Source organism: Rhinolophus ferrumequinum, chromosome 17, assembly GCF_004115265.2.
Source record: "Rhinolophus ferrumequinum isolate MPI-CBG mRhiFer1 chromosome 17, mRhiFer1_v1.p, whole genome shotgun sequence".
NCBI classification, from domain to species: Eukaryota; Metazoa; Chordata; class Mammalia; order Chiroptera; family Rhinolophidae; genus Rhinolophus; species Rhinolophus ferrumequinum.
Genome location: NC_046300.1, coordinates 18,182,927 through 18,198,582, shown reverse-complemented (window position 1 = coordinate 18,198,582; position 15,656 = coordinate 18,182,927). Strand labels below are relative to the sequence as shown.

At 33.8% G+C, this 15,656-nt stretch overlaps 1 protein-coding gene across 2 annotated transcripts in view; it reads right to left on the bottom strand.

The window, feature by feature from the left end:
* Positions 1 to 1,158: 1,158 nt before the first annotated feature.
* Positions 1,159 to 15,656, bottom strand: part of DYNC1LI1 (dynein cytoplasmic 1 light intermediate chain 1) — a 31,122-nt gene continuing 16,624 nt past the window's right edge. The window contains exons 4-13 of one of the 2 annotated variants that reach the window (XM_033132799.1): positions 14,971 to 15,201; positions 12,791 to 12,960; positions 10,911 to 11,004; positions 8,178 to 8,313; positions 7,584 to 7,695; positions 5,938 to 5,997; positions 5,773 to 5,817; positions 5,103 to 5,223; positions 3,949 to 4,104; positions 1,159 to 1,969 (exon numbers count right to left, since the gene is read on the bottom strand). In XM_033132799.1, coding sequence (XP_032988690.1) covers positions 1,854 to 1,969; positions 3,949 to 4,104; positions 5,103 to 5,223; positions 5,773 to 5,817; positions 5,938 to 5,997; positions 7,584 to 7,695; positions 8,178 to 8,313; positions 10,911 to 11,004; positions 12,791 to 12,960; positions 14,971 to 15,201 — 1,241 coding nt within the window. In that variant the 3' untranslated portion in view covers positions 1,159 to 1,853. The remainder of the gene's footprint in view (positions 1,970 to 3,948; positions 4,105 to 5,102; positions 5,224 to 5,772; positions 5,818 to 5,937; positions 5,998 to 7,583; positions 7,696 to 8,177; positions 8,314 to 10,910; positions 11,005 to 12,790; positions 12,961 to 14,970; positions 15,202 to 15,656) is intronic. The other variant, XM_033132800.1, reaches the window with a different exon arrangement.

Genomic DNA, 15,656 nt, shown 5'->3' with positions numbered 1-15,656 from the left:
CACACAGAAAAAACTGAGTTGGTTTAAACATGAAAACAGAGCAGACATATCAAAGTACTGCATGATGCTGTCTGCAATTTTCTTTCTTTCATTACTTTCACTTATTTCATCAAGTACTAGTTTAGAAAAATTTGTCTTTACACCATGATTGTAGAACGCTTTCTGGACTAGCGATTTTATCAATGGCATTTTTCATCTCCTATTTTATCAACAAAATGTTTTTACAAACTAATTTTTCCATGCCCAGGAACATCCTAAGTTTTTCCCACATTGAAACAAATTATTTATAAATGCTACAAAATATTTATATTTTTAAATGTATTTTTAAAAATGTATTTTTTAGCATTTATATTCAACTAGTAGGAGCCAAATACTATTATAAAACTAAACAGATTTTAAGATTCTAAAGAAAGGATTATGTGAGATAGTAGGTGTATTATCCTCAAACATTTTGTTGAAAAACAGTATCTTTGCAGTACGTATTTTAAAGTAGTAACAAAGACCAATTTAACATATAGTAACCACACTTTTCCAGTTATCTAAAATGACTGAACTGGTCAAATGTACATGTGTTCTGTAGTTGAACTTCAGTAAGATGAAACTGTTCTCATGAATGTTCTAAAACAAGCATTGAAAACTTAGTATTGGAAAGGTGGAACTCCTAACAGGTACTCTCACCTGTAAAGAGAGTAGCTACATGTCAGTGTATTTGCCAAGCTTTTAAAAACAGCTTCTGCCCATTAAATAATGTTAAAAGGCTGTATTTTTATCTACTAGGAATACTGACATAGGATTCTTCAGTTCCAGACACGTGGAGAAGATGTGCTGATCAATGTAAACTCCCAATTTAAGGAAATTTACAGGACAGTGAATCTCATATACTCACTGTCTCTTAGATCAGAATGTTCAATAATCCTACTAAGCTGAACACTTCAAAATACTCACAAATCTTATCTGATAAATACAAATTTAAATATAAGAGAATGCAACAAGTTATTTGACCCTGAATGCAGAGAATAAATACTTTATTAACTGATTACAGTTGAAAGTCACAAACAAAAAAGGCGTATATTAAGGCAGAGCCATATACATATACATATATATATATGACATATATATATATGACATACATATATATGACATATATATATATATAGACAAATCCAAAGACTGTTACCTCTTTACATTTTAAGAACCTCTGCATTTTTCTTTTACACATTTAGGCAGTGTGCTTTCATTTCTTCTCACAGAACAAATCTTGGCCAATATTTTGAAATCATATTTTGATGACAACTTACAGGATCATGGATTGAGACAATGACTAGTGTATCAAATGCTATCCAATAGTTTTCTCAGCATATTCCACGTGTGGTAGTATATTTATGATGATGTGAAAAATCTGACAATCATTTTCTCTTTTCCAGGAAAACTAACACATAATTTTAAAAAATGATTTTGATAGCCTTAACTAAAATAAGTTTGGACTCCCAAGTCAGTCAAATGCCCAAAGCATATTATTTTCTGCCCTTCCCTAAACCCTCTGATGCGTTTTAAATAGCCTTTGGAGAATGATCAGATGGCTGTATTTCAAATCTATAAATTCTGAGTGTTTTGAAATCCAAAATTACTTCCTTATGCAAAGTGGCGATGCAAACAGCAGTGCTACATAGCGAAGAATAATTTCCTTCTGTATCACTCCCTTTTATAAAAATGGGCAACCACAAAAAAAAAAAAAAAGACAAATTTAGTCCATCAGGAAAAGCACTCCATCTCCCTAATTCCACTTTTGAAGGAAAAGGCAGAGGCAAGTTTACATTATCCCACAACTGAATAAATGGCTTTATTTGGTATCTTCACGAAGCTTCTCCTTCCGTAGGAGATGTAGGTGTTGTAGGAGAAACTGTAACTGGTTTTCGTGTAATTCTGTCCAGTTCCGCATGAACATCTGATAGGACAGGCTTCTGGCCTACTTTGAAGGAAAAGAAACAAGATTTAGATATAAGTCAATGTATCTTTTACACCAATGTCTTTTCATTTAAAAATTGCCAATGTTTTCAATAACTTTATCTAGCATACTAATGTAAACACAACTAATATAAACGGAACTACTTTAAAATGGAGTAGAAGCTGCCATCTCAGAGGATGCTTCAAACCTTTGGAATGTTAAAACAGGGCCAAATAATAACTTTGTATTGGGCCTAAAGCAGCATTGTATCACAAACAACTGTTTGCAAAGACAACGAGAAATCATATTATTATGACTACAGGACTAAAAATTAAAAACACTCTTTAGAATTAGCATCACTATGTTAGCTTTTCTGCACCTATAGAAATGCCTTCCTTCTATTGATGTAATTGTTCCCCTTCCCTTTCTCATAAATACTCCTTGCCTTTACCTCCTAACACTGTTTCGGTTTCTGCCTGAATCAGTGCTTCGTGAATAGCTATTCATCTGGATCTCAAATAAATGCTTGTTGCCTCTCACTTTGGCCTTTTATTTTCAGGTTAACACTAATTTATATAAACATCCTAATTTAAAAATAAATCCCCTCATTTTAAATTGTAGGGTCCGTTACTAAATGGAAATAAAATTAGCACCTATCATTTAATCTCATAAAAATATTTTCTAAAAAGGCATAGGACAGTAAGAACAGTAAAATAGAAAATAGCAACAAAATTTTGGAATCAGGAAAGAAAAGGAATGAATGAGTGCTAACTAAATTGGCAGTCCTAATAAACTTAATCTTTTACACTGTCCATGGAAAAGCCAACAAGTAATTAATTCAATTTATACCCAGAAATCTGTAAAAGGTTCAAAAAAAATGGTAGCTATGGGTATTGTTACAAGGGTGGCAAGAAGGTGGGAATAAAAAAACAGAATGAGTTAAGTCTTTTTAAAGAACAAAAGAAAAATAAACTAAACTTCATGAAAATTCAAAACTTTTGTGCTACCAAGGACAGTATCAAGAAAGTGAAAAAACAACCAACACAATGGAGTAAAACATTTGCAAATCCTTTATCTGATAAGGATCTAATAAATAGGTATTTAAAGGGCACTTAAAACTCAACAGTAAAAAGACAAATAACCCAATTTTAAAATGGGCAAAGGATTTGAATAGACATTTCTCCTAAGAAGACATACAAATGGTTAATAAACATATGAAAAGATTCTTGGTATCATTAACCACCAGTGACACACCAATCAAAACCACCAAGAGATATGACTTCACAGACACTAGGATGGCTCTAATCATCAAGTCGGACAACAACAAATGTTAGAGAGGATGTGAAGAAATTGGGACCTTCATGTCTTGCTGTTAGGAATGTAAAATGGTAGTATTTTGGAAAACACTTTGGCAGTTCTTCAAAAACTTAAACATAGTATTACCACATGACCCAGTAATTCCGCTCTTAGATATATACCCAAGAGACATAAAAACACACGTCCACACAAAAACAAGTACTTATAGCAGTATTATTCATAATAGCCAAAATGTGGCAACAATTTAAATGTACATGAACTGATGAATGGATAAATAAAATGTGGCATATTCATACAATGGAAATTTATCCAGCAATAAAAAAAATATTGAAATACTGAAACATGGCTGAAATCAAAAACATTATGTTAGAGAAGGTATATACTGTATGATTCTATTTATATGAAATCTCCAGATAGGCAAATCCACGGAGACAGAAAGCAGATTAGTGGCTGCCTAGAACTAGAGAGTTCAGGGGAAGGGAAGGAGTAACTGCTAGTACCTAATAGGCTGGCGGTTTCTTCTGGTGGAGATGAGAATAGTCTAAACTTAGATTATGGTGATGGTTTGCGTAACTGTAAATATACTAAAACTACTGAGTTGTTCACTTTAAATGAGTGAACTCCGTGGTGTGAATTATATCTCAATAAAGCTGTTAAAAAAAAAAAAAAGCCCCAGGTAACTATACCTGACTTTTTGGCAGATGGTGGTAAACCACTGCTTCCACCTCCAGCCCCTGCTCCAGGGCTACTACTACCAACACCAGGGCCTCCTGGAGAACCAGTCTTTTTACTCAGCAAACTATTGAAGAAATTTGCCAGGACACCTTCACTTGTAGCTCCAGCTATAAAACAAAAAACAAAAACTTTCAATCAAAACATTCAATTTTTGTACAAATTATCATAGTAACCACATACAGAAAATGAATAACAGACTTCAAATTTAAAAGCTGTATACTCCAAATTCAAGTTTAGTTTGGTCTTTAGAGGCTGGGTAACTTCTCTAACCTACTCATATATAAAACAAAATATGAGTAACTTTAAAACGGTAAGATAATTATTTAAAAATTAGAATGTTATTTTAAAAAGGCCAAATGTATTTTAAACAAACATGTTAAATGCCAGTATAAATATATCTCTTTCGAAAGCGATATAATATACCTCTTTTGAAAGAGGTTCTTCAAAAATAAAACTTAAGAAATATCCGCCTCAAGTATTACAAAAAGTTACCTAATCCTGTATGAATACCTTGGAACAGTAGAAGTTCCAAGAGATAAATGAGGAAAGAATAGCAATAAACAAGCCACAGAAGTGAAATACAAATAGGAAGGAAATACTGGGGGGGAAAGCTCTTATTAGTTAGTGTTTTAAAAATGCAGATTAGGCTGTGGCAAAATTACAACACTCGATATTGATGATATGTAAATTGAACAATCTACTTGAAAAACACTATTAAAAGGCATAAAAATGTAATAACTCTGACCTACTTATCCCACTCGTGGCAATTATCCCTATAGAAATAATTACTATGCATACTGTTTTCCTTCATGTTGATTGCAGGTAACCTATTATTATAAAAATATGAATTTCTTCAAAGACCTACCATAGGAGAATGATTAAATATAACACTAAGCTTTCATAAAGCTTACAAAGAGATGACATTTTAAGACTATACTAAAAAATGGTTCTCAGTCTGATTAACTATGAGATTATATCTACAGAGACAAACATTAGAAGATTTTGCACAAAAATGAAAATAGCTGTGGTAAAAGGCAATTCTAGGTAGATTTCTTTCTATTATATATGTATTGTGTTGTTTTCTCCAAGAAAAAGAGAAATGTACCTTTCATGTTTGGATCAATTTTTTTTGACCCAGCAGGGATGGGTGACACACTGGCAACATTGGATGACACAGATCTGTTTGGTGTTCGAGGGGAACCTCCTGGGACTCTTGGTGAGGCATCCTGTGTAAGAATAGGAAAGCCATAATTATTAAAACCAAAAACTTTCAACTTCACAAGGTTATTATAAAAACAAATTCCTTTGCAACTGTACCCCATCTGTTCTACTGGTTCTTTTACACTGCAAACCATTGACAAAAACGTTTAGCAGTCATGTCCTCATAATTAGAAAATAGTATACCAGAGACCCACCACATTTTAAAATACTAATTTTCCCTTGATGGAAAAAGGAGAACATATTGAATGCAAAATGGTGCTAACACTAGTACCTACCTCATAAGGGCTGTTGTGAGGATTTATTAAATAACACATATAAATGGTTCAGTACAGTAACTAATACACAACAAACACTGCAAAATAGATCTTTACAATTTAAGTCATCTATGTAAAAGGGAATAAAGTTCATCTTTTAAAATCTCAGGAATTCTAGAATTCTTAATTCAAGTTCATATCAAAGTACACCCATATGAGACATGTATATGATTAAGGAAAAAAGAACTAAAGCAATATGCACTGTATTTTAATAATTTTGTCAAAATCTGTAATACTGACCACAGGCCTTCCAGCTGCAGTTGGTGGTTGCTTTGCTAAAAGGGACTGAAAAACACAAAAGAATTTTAGGTTAGATATTCATAGCATGTACTGGTATATTTTTAAAGAAAATATATGCAAGAACAGTTTAACCATACTAAGTCTGCTTCTGATTTAATTTCGTACCTGTAGCTTCATAAGAAACACTTGGTCATCTTCTGCCACAATTTCCTTTTCATGCACAAACTGCAATGAACAGTAAGAAATACATAAATAAGCAAGTCTAGAAATAATAGAAGCAGGGGACATTTGCAACTCATTTTTCCTAATCATTCAGCAGATAGAAGAGCCATTACATTTTTATTTCAGGGAAACAGGACCAAGTGGCTTTTCACCCACGCCAGTCTATTTTCCACCCAGGAGCCAGAGTGATTCCTTTAAAAGGTTAGGTCAGATTATATCATTCCTCTGCTCAAACTCCCTCTCAAAGCACTTTCTATCCTACTCAGAATGAAATCCAAAGTCCCGACTGCATCCCAAGTGAGGCCTCACAAGATCTTAACTCTGCCTTTCATCTCCTACCACCCACTCCAGCCCCCCTTGTGGCTCTTGTTCAGCCTCTGGGGGGGGGGGGCATGCACTTATCTGCCTCAGGGCACGTGCACCTTCGGTTCCTGCTGCCTCCCACACTCGGGCTTCTGCACAGACATTCCTACAACCAACAGCCAACAGCACGCCTGCGCGCCTCGCGCTCTCACTCCCTCTCCCCGGCTTTATTTCCACAGCACTTCTGACCACTTGAGAGATGGCATGTGTACGGATTTACTATAGCATTCCCCTCCTGGTGAGCACCTAGTGCCTCAACAATAGCTCCAGAAATATTTGTGGATTAAATAAAAGGCAACTAAAACAAAGCACAATCTGTTGGTAAAATAAGAGCCTGGGGAATACTGTTGCATTTTTTTTTTTTTTGATGTGTGCATTTCTTTTAATAGACATACCAAATACCACACCAATTGATATTTCATTTTACATTACTTTTCTTATTTCTAATTACCCATAAACAGAAGACAGATGCTCAATGTAAATGTTTCTAAACAAGATTCTAAAGCAAGAATCTTATCATATGAAAAATCAAAATTACTTTTTCTTGAAACATGTCCAAATTAAAAGTCAGTGAGAAGTACAACGTACAAAATCTCACTTTTATACAACTTCTCAGAAACATCTATAATATCTAACTATAGAACATCATATACTGCTTAACTTGAAATAAAGATATATGAAAGAACAGTACCTTCTGGGACCCGATTTAATAGTCATAAGAATGACGTGTAACAGTCGAGACTAAAATTGGATATAAGAAACTGGAAGCTCCGAGACAGCTGTGGGCTAGCATAGCTAACTAATGACTATTAAAGAAGATCCAAGACCTGTCTCAGTAGATAGAGGCTAATAAAATTATTCTAGCAATGCTTCCTTGGCTTTTGGCTGAGCTCTAGGTTAGAAAGTTCTATCTATTCAAACTATTCAAGATCCATACACTCACTCATACTAATTCGTGATTCCATTAGAATGTGGAATCTGCACTAATATTTTCTGATATAAATATGCCAAAGGCTTAGTCATGATTCAGTAACTGAATAGGTAATATATATTTTGAGAAAACAGATCTTTAATTTGAATGGTACATTACAAACACCCAAATTATACTTGGAAACCCCTCTGAAAGGAAAGGACCCCTTCACCTTTCTATCTTACAATCTTAAAATTATGGGCCTCCCCTTCAGTTTAAAAGCCTAAATATTAAGACTATATACTAAAACTGTTACCTTTCGGACAGGTGGCTTAGTTATAATGTCTTCAAAATTATCTTCTGCTTTTAATGTTTGAAAATTTTCATGTAATATTCCTATTTTCTTATCATTATCCCACCCTGCTGGACTGGAAAGAAACACACATGAGAAATTCTCAAGCATTTATACAGTGATTCTGTCATTCAAGCCATGATAACATTAAAGGAAACATTTTTATGAAGTTAAACTTGACCAATTACAGAAAACTAATCAGCTTTTTTATTATAATGCTCAAATTATAGTTTACTAATTTCTACTTAAAATGTCTAGATTATATACTGGGTGCTTTATGTATCATAACCAATTAAAGAGTAATAAACACCCAATAGCTATAGATACACACCGATAGTTTAGCTATACTAGCAAGACCTTTCGAAAAGGCTCAGGTCAGCAGTAAATCAACAAGGTGATGATAAATAGATCACGACAGGTTATAAATAAAACAATCTAGAACAGACTCCCACCTCCTCATGGAAGGGTCTATTGGTCTTACCTCAAAACTAAAAATGACTCACCATCAAGTTGTAGCAACAATACATGATAAAATAATAGATTTAAGTGTATACTTACATAAATACTGCATCTTTTTCCACAACAACAGCAGGAATCTTATATGGAAATCCATATAGTTTCTGAACGATGTATTTATATACTAAATCTATATTTTTGTTTTCTTTTACTGAAGTGTAAATAAGTGCTGCACCATCTGAATAATACCGTTAAAGAAATTTTTGGACAAATTCCACAAATAGGTACCACAAAATTCTGTATTCTCAGCTTAACATTTACATCTACATACATATTAGTTTATAAAATAATTTCTAAAGGTATTTTATGTGGTAGTTAAAAATTTCAAGGCATAAAATACATACAGGCTAAAATGCAAATGAAACATCTTGTAATAAGCTACAAGACAATAAAACCAAAAGTCTCATTAAGCCAAGAAAGGAAAGGTCAATTTAGTAATACTGACACTTCTACTACCTCTATATTTAAAGCACATGAAGAGGCAGTTTGTTTTTGTTTTTAAGCTTCCTAAACTTCATGAAGGAGGGGTATTATTTATCAACAACTATTTTGTTTGCCTTTTCAACAAAAATGTTTTGCACTAATGTCTCTGATGGTTTTTACTATGTAGTTCCAGGAATTAGGAATTTGGGGACAAAGCTCAGGAGGCCCACAAAAGAGAAGATGAACCAATAGGTCTTACCAGGAAGCTTTTAGGAAGGATCCAAGGTACAAGTAGATTTCATGACCAAAACTTGAGATAACATAACCTCACGTGATTTATTAATTAAAGCAGATCCTAACTTTACCTTTTATCTAAACAACATAATGGTGGATCAAAAGAAGCCTGTGGAAAAAGGGGCAATGGGACTACTGACAAAGAATGAGATCAGAGTGGCTATCAGAAATTCTATGACCATTGCTAAGTACCACACTCTAGCACTGGCCAGTGTATTCTGAGATGGTAACTTAGGCCAAATGAAAATGCTGGGAGTGGTCTAACTTCTGAACTGGGAAATTCATATTTTCTAGCACACGAAGTGAGACTTATAAACCTGAAAATGGTGTTGCTAAATAATATTTACGTTACCATAAAACTTAAAAGAAACAAACATCATAATCTTAAGTAAAAGCTTAATTGCGTAACTTTTCATTAATGATCTTTCTCATAATGAAAATCAATTTATGATAATTTAGAATTCTACAGCTGAAAAATTTGCATTACAATTAAAATTTTTTTAATTTAAAAATAAAAATGAGTTTGAACTGTTGCCCTCACTCACTGACACACAGACTTCACTACCTTGAAGTAAGTGACTTCTCACATTTCATATTCTCCTAAAATCAACTGGCTTTACTAAAGGTGTATAGTTACTTTAGTGGACAGTCTCCTTACTGATTACATTTCTATATGTACATTTTCAAATACACCATTAAATAAGTGTGTAAAGACACTGCTCTCAAATTTTCTAATCTTCAAAGATAGAAAAGCTTTATATACCTATTTCGATTACTCCCACTCTGTTTTCTTCTTAAAGACTCTAAGCATACAAAGCCCTTTAGTTCAACTTAACTCAACCATGATGTGACATGAGGAAGGGTTATGGACAGGACAAAGTAATGAAGGAAAAGGGAGAAAAGGAAACTACCAGTATCAAGTAATTTTACTCATTTTTCAGCTAAGCTTTCTGTAAGTGGTCCTTAAATCAAATGTCCACTGATGAAAATTAAAAACTATAGATACTATAAACACGAACACGTTACTTCTTATTCCCATCTACTTCTAAGATCATTTCTTCTCTTGTCAGGCTCAAAACCTCTGGTTGGGGAATGCAGAGTATCTGATCCAAGAGGGGTGGCTGAGAACAGCTCTCAGTGCACTCCGGCTGTGAAGTGTTCAGCTGTGAAGTGTTCAGTAGGAAATTCTCTTACAGCACCCACACACCACCATCATTTGATCCTTCTGTTACTAGTTGTAACTGTTACTCATTGGCTCCTCTAATCCCTGCAACCTGGACTAGACAGGATTTCTTGACAGGTTTTCTAACCTTGTGATCATCAAAATCACTCAGAAAGTTTTTGAAAAGTATAGGTTCTCCAGCTTCCCCTTGGAATGTTCCAATTCAGTCAGTCTTAGATGGGCATGGCCAGATTTTGAAACCACTCCAATAGACTATATGTGAAAACAACATACTAAACATATTAAAACACACAAATATATATATTGATCTTGCTCTACCACCCTCCCAATAAATAACACATTTTGGGGAGGTGGAAAGATCTGGTTTCACTTATTCAGACTCTAAAATAGAATGTCGACAGTAAAATGGCCAGTTAAAAGATTATTAATTATACGGAGTATTGAGTTATTCTATATATAATTTAGCATTGGGCTTTTTTTTTTTTAAAGATAACAATACAAACTGGTTTAATAACAATTTCACCTTAGCATTTTAGGATACAAACATTATATTGGTGGTATATATACCACTTTTTAATCAGAAAGTTACAATGCCAAGTCATTAGAATTTTCCACATAAGACTGATAAATTCTTTTTCTTAAGCATAGTACTTTAAACATAGGAAACCAAAGTTATATACTTCAATATTTGCTTTTATATCTCAAAACACCCCGATATAAATGGTTTAGGAACTAAAATGGAATTTCCAGCCAGAGGCAGGAGGAAAAAAGTTTACTGAATTTCTAAAGTTCGTGAACTTAATTCCTTTTCTTAAAAAAAGAAAAAATACAAGCAGGTAAGGTACACTGTACCAATCGATGTATTAAAAGGATACACTGTAAACAAAACTTCCGGATATGTGACTGAATAAAATCAAAATGTTCATCTCTGTAGTCATGTTCTTTCTCCAATACACTAATGGCATCACACTGTTAAAATAATTTTTAAAAAACCAATACAACATTAAATAATCAAAATTAAATATGATTTAAACAGTTCAGTTTGGGGTGGGGGAATATCACAAAACTACCTCTGATACGGTCACTAAACAGTAAGACCTAGAAGATCAATCACTCCTATTTGTCTAGAGACATTTAGTTGGAGTCTCAAGACTAATGAATAATTTTATTTCTTTAAAAAGCATTGACTTCTGTTATACTGAATGTGGTGAGAATACCAAAGAGAAAGTTTTAGTACATAAAGGAAAGAAGGATGACAGGACAAGCTTATAATACTTGCTAACTCAACCACTTATGCCCTAGAACAAAGTTTTTAAGAGCTAAAATCTATTCTAATTCTATAAAACACTATATATCCAGGGAGTCTGCACCTTTCACTATTTCCTCTATGTTCCTCTGTTTATTTGACAATTCTTAGTTGAATTCATTTCTTTTCTGGTGCTTTTATTCATTCTCACTACAATTTCACCAATAGCAAAAAAGGGGAATTACAAGCTATTTTTGAAATGTCACTTGTACAATCAATAAAACAAATTTTGAATTCTGCTTGCTACAGGGAAAAAAAAGCATGTTCAAGCATCAGGATATCCAAATAACTCCACTAAAACACTTCTGATTTGAAGCATAAAATCTGAAAATATACATTTAATAATGTTCATTATCCCAAATATTAGTTTGGGGTCAAATCTAATATATAATTTTTGTTATGCATAAAAATTCACAGAAGAGTCTCCTTGTATAATAATGATGTAGCATGCTAACAATAAACAGCTCTTTGCCAAAAAAACAAACCAAATCACACACAAAAGGATTCTACTATGACAGTTTAAGAACGGTTTTAAAGAAAAGGTGTAAGTAACAATAAACTAAACCGGAATCATCATTTGAAAAGCAGATAACAGACTTGACTTGATTATTTTAAAGCTACCCCCATTCCTTTATTGATAATTTTTGTAGTGTTTAAAGTAAAACTTAAGCTAGATTTAAAATTTTTTTATCATTTTGTCATCCCAAAGAATTAATTCCATACCCTCCTTCAATTATATGTACACATTTTCCATGCATGTTACAAAAAATACCAGTAATTTTAGATCTCCAAAGAGTTTATATATTGTCATTTTCTTAGCTATTCCATGACTTACAAACAGTAAAGACATACTACTTAGGACTACATAGGGAGAAGATGAACTTGAACTATAAATTGTTTTTAAAGGAAATTTGATTTTATTATAAAGTATATACAGTGACAGAACTAGATTAGTAGAATTTTAATTTTAGCAATCCCATCGGGACCTCTTTAATAAATAAAGAGCCCCTGATAACTGTGTATCAACTTTACACGAGTGCTGGTAGGGGTTTAAAAGTCTATTTTATTGTAAGTACGTAATCTGCTGATATTAGGATATTAGTATATCAAAATTTAATGTGGAAAAATACTTTATTTGATAAAAATTAATAATTCAATCATCACCTTACCTGTGATTATTTCTACTAAACTGTGCAACGAAGGCTAACTGGAATTAGGAAGATGAAATTCAATCACAAATATCTGAAATAACATTTTCTTCCAATGAAGTTATGATTAAGATCATGAAACCAACATGTGGATATTATTCAATATTTCAAATTATTTCTATTTGTTAAGAAAAATTATCTAGGAAAAATAATGTGTCGATTCCAAAAGGAGGCTGGGAAACAAAACAGTTGTTCATACTTGGTTATTATCAGTAACAGAATCTCTAGGAAGCAAACTAACCTTTGTGCAAACTACTAGTACTGGAATGCCCAAGTTATGTGTAAGTGTATCTGCACCCAGAGGCAAAACCACACTGTCGTCTTTGTCTTCCTGTGACACGGTACTTCTTCTCTGAGGAGAAGCTGGGAAATCTTCTCCTGGCTCTACGTATTCTTGGAAGTCTCTAATCACTGAAAATCAAAGTAAATTAATACATAGTTTAAAAATTGCTTTATTTCAGTAGGTAGCTTTCCCTGCCATAATCTAAGTATATATTTTACTAGCGGTCATTCTTCATCATCTTGTGTAAGAGAAACAACAAAAAGGGTTTGAGAAATCTATTTCAAAGACAGCACGAAACATTGGATCCACATTAATCAGGAGGCAGAATACAACACTGAATGGCTCCAAAGAGTGGGGTTCAATACAGGCCTGGTTTAGTTCGTGCAACTTACTTTGGACAAGTCACAACCTAGTTTTGACTCACTCCCTTCTCTAATTCACAAAGGGTACTGAAAAAAGATAAAAGAAAAATGTGTGTGTGGTGGGGAGAATTCCACAATTTAAAAGACAGTCCTAGATGATTTTCTAATACTGACTTCCTTTTCCTAAACCCTTTTATTCGGGTCTTCTCCATTTCACCTATGTGCAATCTTAGGCCACATTCATTCTGTAACCCTAATGAGAATTAATGAGATATTACCAATGCTGATAAAATTTTAGAACTCATTTGCAAGACTGTCAAAACCTTCACTTAAAAAAAGGGAAAGTGTTGATGGAAGGAGAACTGACTCTGGGTGGTGAACACACAATGGGATTTATAAATGATGTAATACAGAATTGTACACCTGATATCTATGTAATTTTACTAACAATTGTCACCCCAATAAATTTAAAAAAAAAAAAAGGAAAGTGAATGTATCAAGAGCCTAATGTATACTTTGACTCAGGAATTACTCTTCGAGGAATTCTCCAGGAAATAATCAGTGATGCACACACAGGGATTTCCATTTAAGACTGTTTTTCATGTTTAAAAGCAAAACAAATCTGCAGAGATTAAAAACAGTACAGGAGGCAATATTATACAGAGACTTAGAGGAGGAAGAGTGTCTTAAACTTCCTGGGGTCAAGGAAGAGGGAATCCTGAACACATGAGCGCAGTTCCTCCAAGAACATGGGCACATATATACCCTTAGCAGCTCTGGTACGGAGCTACTACCCTTCAAATTCAAATCAGAGGCTGAAATCTAACAGTGGTTCTCAAGTTTTAGCATGCACAGAATTTCTGATTCAGTAGCCTGGGGTGGGATGGGGTGCAGGCTGAGAATGTGGACTTCTGACAAGCTCAGGGCTGTCTTGATACGATGCTGCTAGCCCTGGGACCACACATCTGAACCACCTCTATTGTATAAATCTGGGGTGGGGGGGAACCCACAGGTCATGGCCAACAGGGAAAGAAAGGTATAGGTTAAAGCAGTTAGACATCTTTTTCAAAGATTTAGGACATACATCTTCTTGTTTTTGCTGTTTCTGTGCATATAAATTCCTGTAAGCTGTCAATTCCCTCATCAAAGTTATCGTCAACTAACAATAACAAAGAAAAGCAGCATCCCAGCTGCGTATTTTCTTCAGCAAAGTGCAACACTGGCACTCTCAGTGAAATTAAGAACTGTGACAACTGGCTTACAACTGTTAGAAATGACCCGTATCATTTTCATAATTTCCATGAAAACTTCCAATTTACATGGGCATGTACAAAATATAATTACGTACTTTGTAAATCATAAAATCGGCTTAACATCTTTGTATTTATGTTGTTAACATCTTTTTGGACGTATTTCATTTTGACAAGGTTGATAAGCTTGTTCCGCTTATCAAGAAATGAAGCTGCTGAAAATGAGCAGCTGAAGAAAGGTTCAATTTTTTATTTTGTCTTGAAAAAGTACTTTCCGAAATGAACACATATTTCCTTTTGGCAAAGGAGAAAAGGCACCTTTACTAAAGAGTCTGCCATTATGCATATGTTTCCAATTTAAAACTATATTAAAACCTACCACATCATTTAAACTGAATTTCAAAAACAGCACTCACAGTATGTTTCCTTCCTTAAACCTTATTCAAAGTCAAAAATTCTAACTATTATGATAGTCAGCTGGAAAATTTGTATTTGAAATCTATATTAATATTTCTAGATTACTCACACTTTTGTTCCATTTCTTTCATTTCTTCAGGAGGAATTTTCAATTTGTCAATATGTTCTCTAACAACACTTGCCCATTTCTGTAAAGAATCCAAAGCAGTCCAAGGCTTTGACATATCAACAACCAGCGTAACTAGAGTGTCCTTCAGAGAAAGGGCATCCAGTGAAAATTTAAGGAGGCCTTTGTGATACAGATCTCCATCTAAGATCCATACATTACATCTTGTTTGATCTACAATAGACAAAGGAAAGTTACGAAGGCAAAAGGATTATGTCATCATGTAGCTAACAATACTACTTGGTATTTTAGGGCATCTCCACAGGCGATGTCTCCTTTTACAGGGTTCAATTTGGGTAGCAGCTGCCAATTAAGAGCCTGACGAACATTCAGGAAAACGATTTAACTGCCAACATAGAACACCAGCATCTTCTACTTCGTTTTTCTCAATCCCAAATCACAGATTGAATAACATGTTGCTATTCTCACCATCAGCAGATAGATCCATGCATCTTCAAGATATTATACATAAAAATGAGAAGGCAAGTGATCTATAGAAGGAAAAAATGGCTGAACAGATGAAAAAAGCTGGGGATATGACATTTTTATGTCAAAAAAATGAAAAGACTATGAAAGGGAGTCATCAGTCATAGGATACTATTAATTCACTATCTGAGAGAAAGTGAATT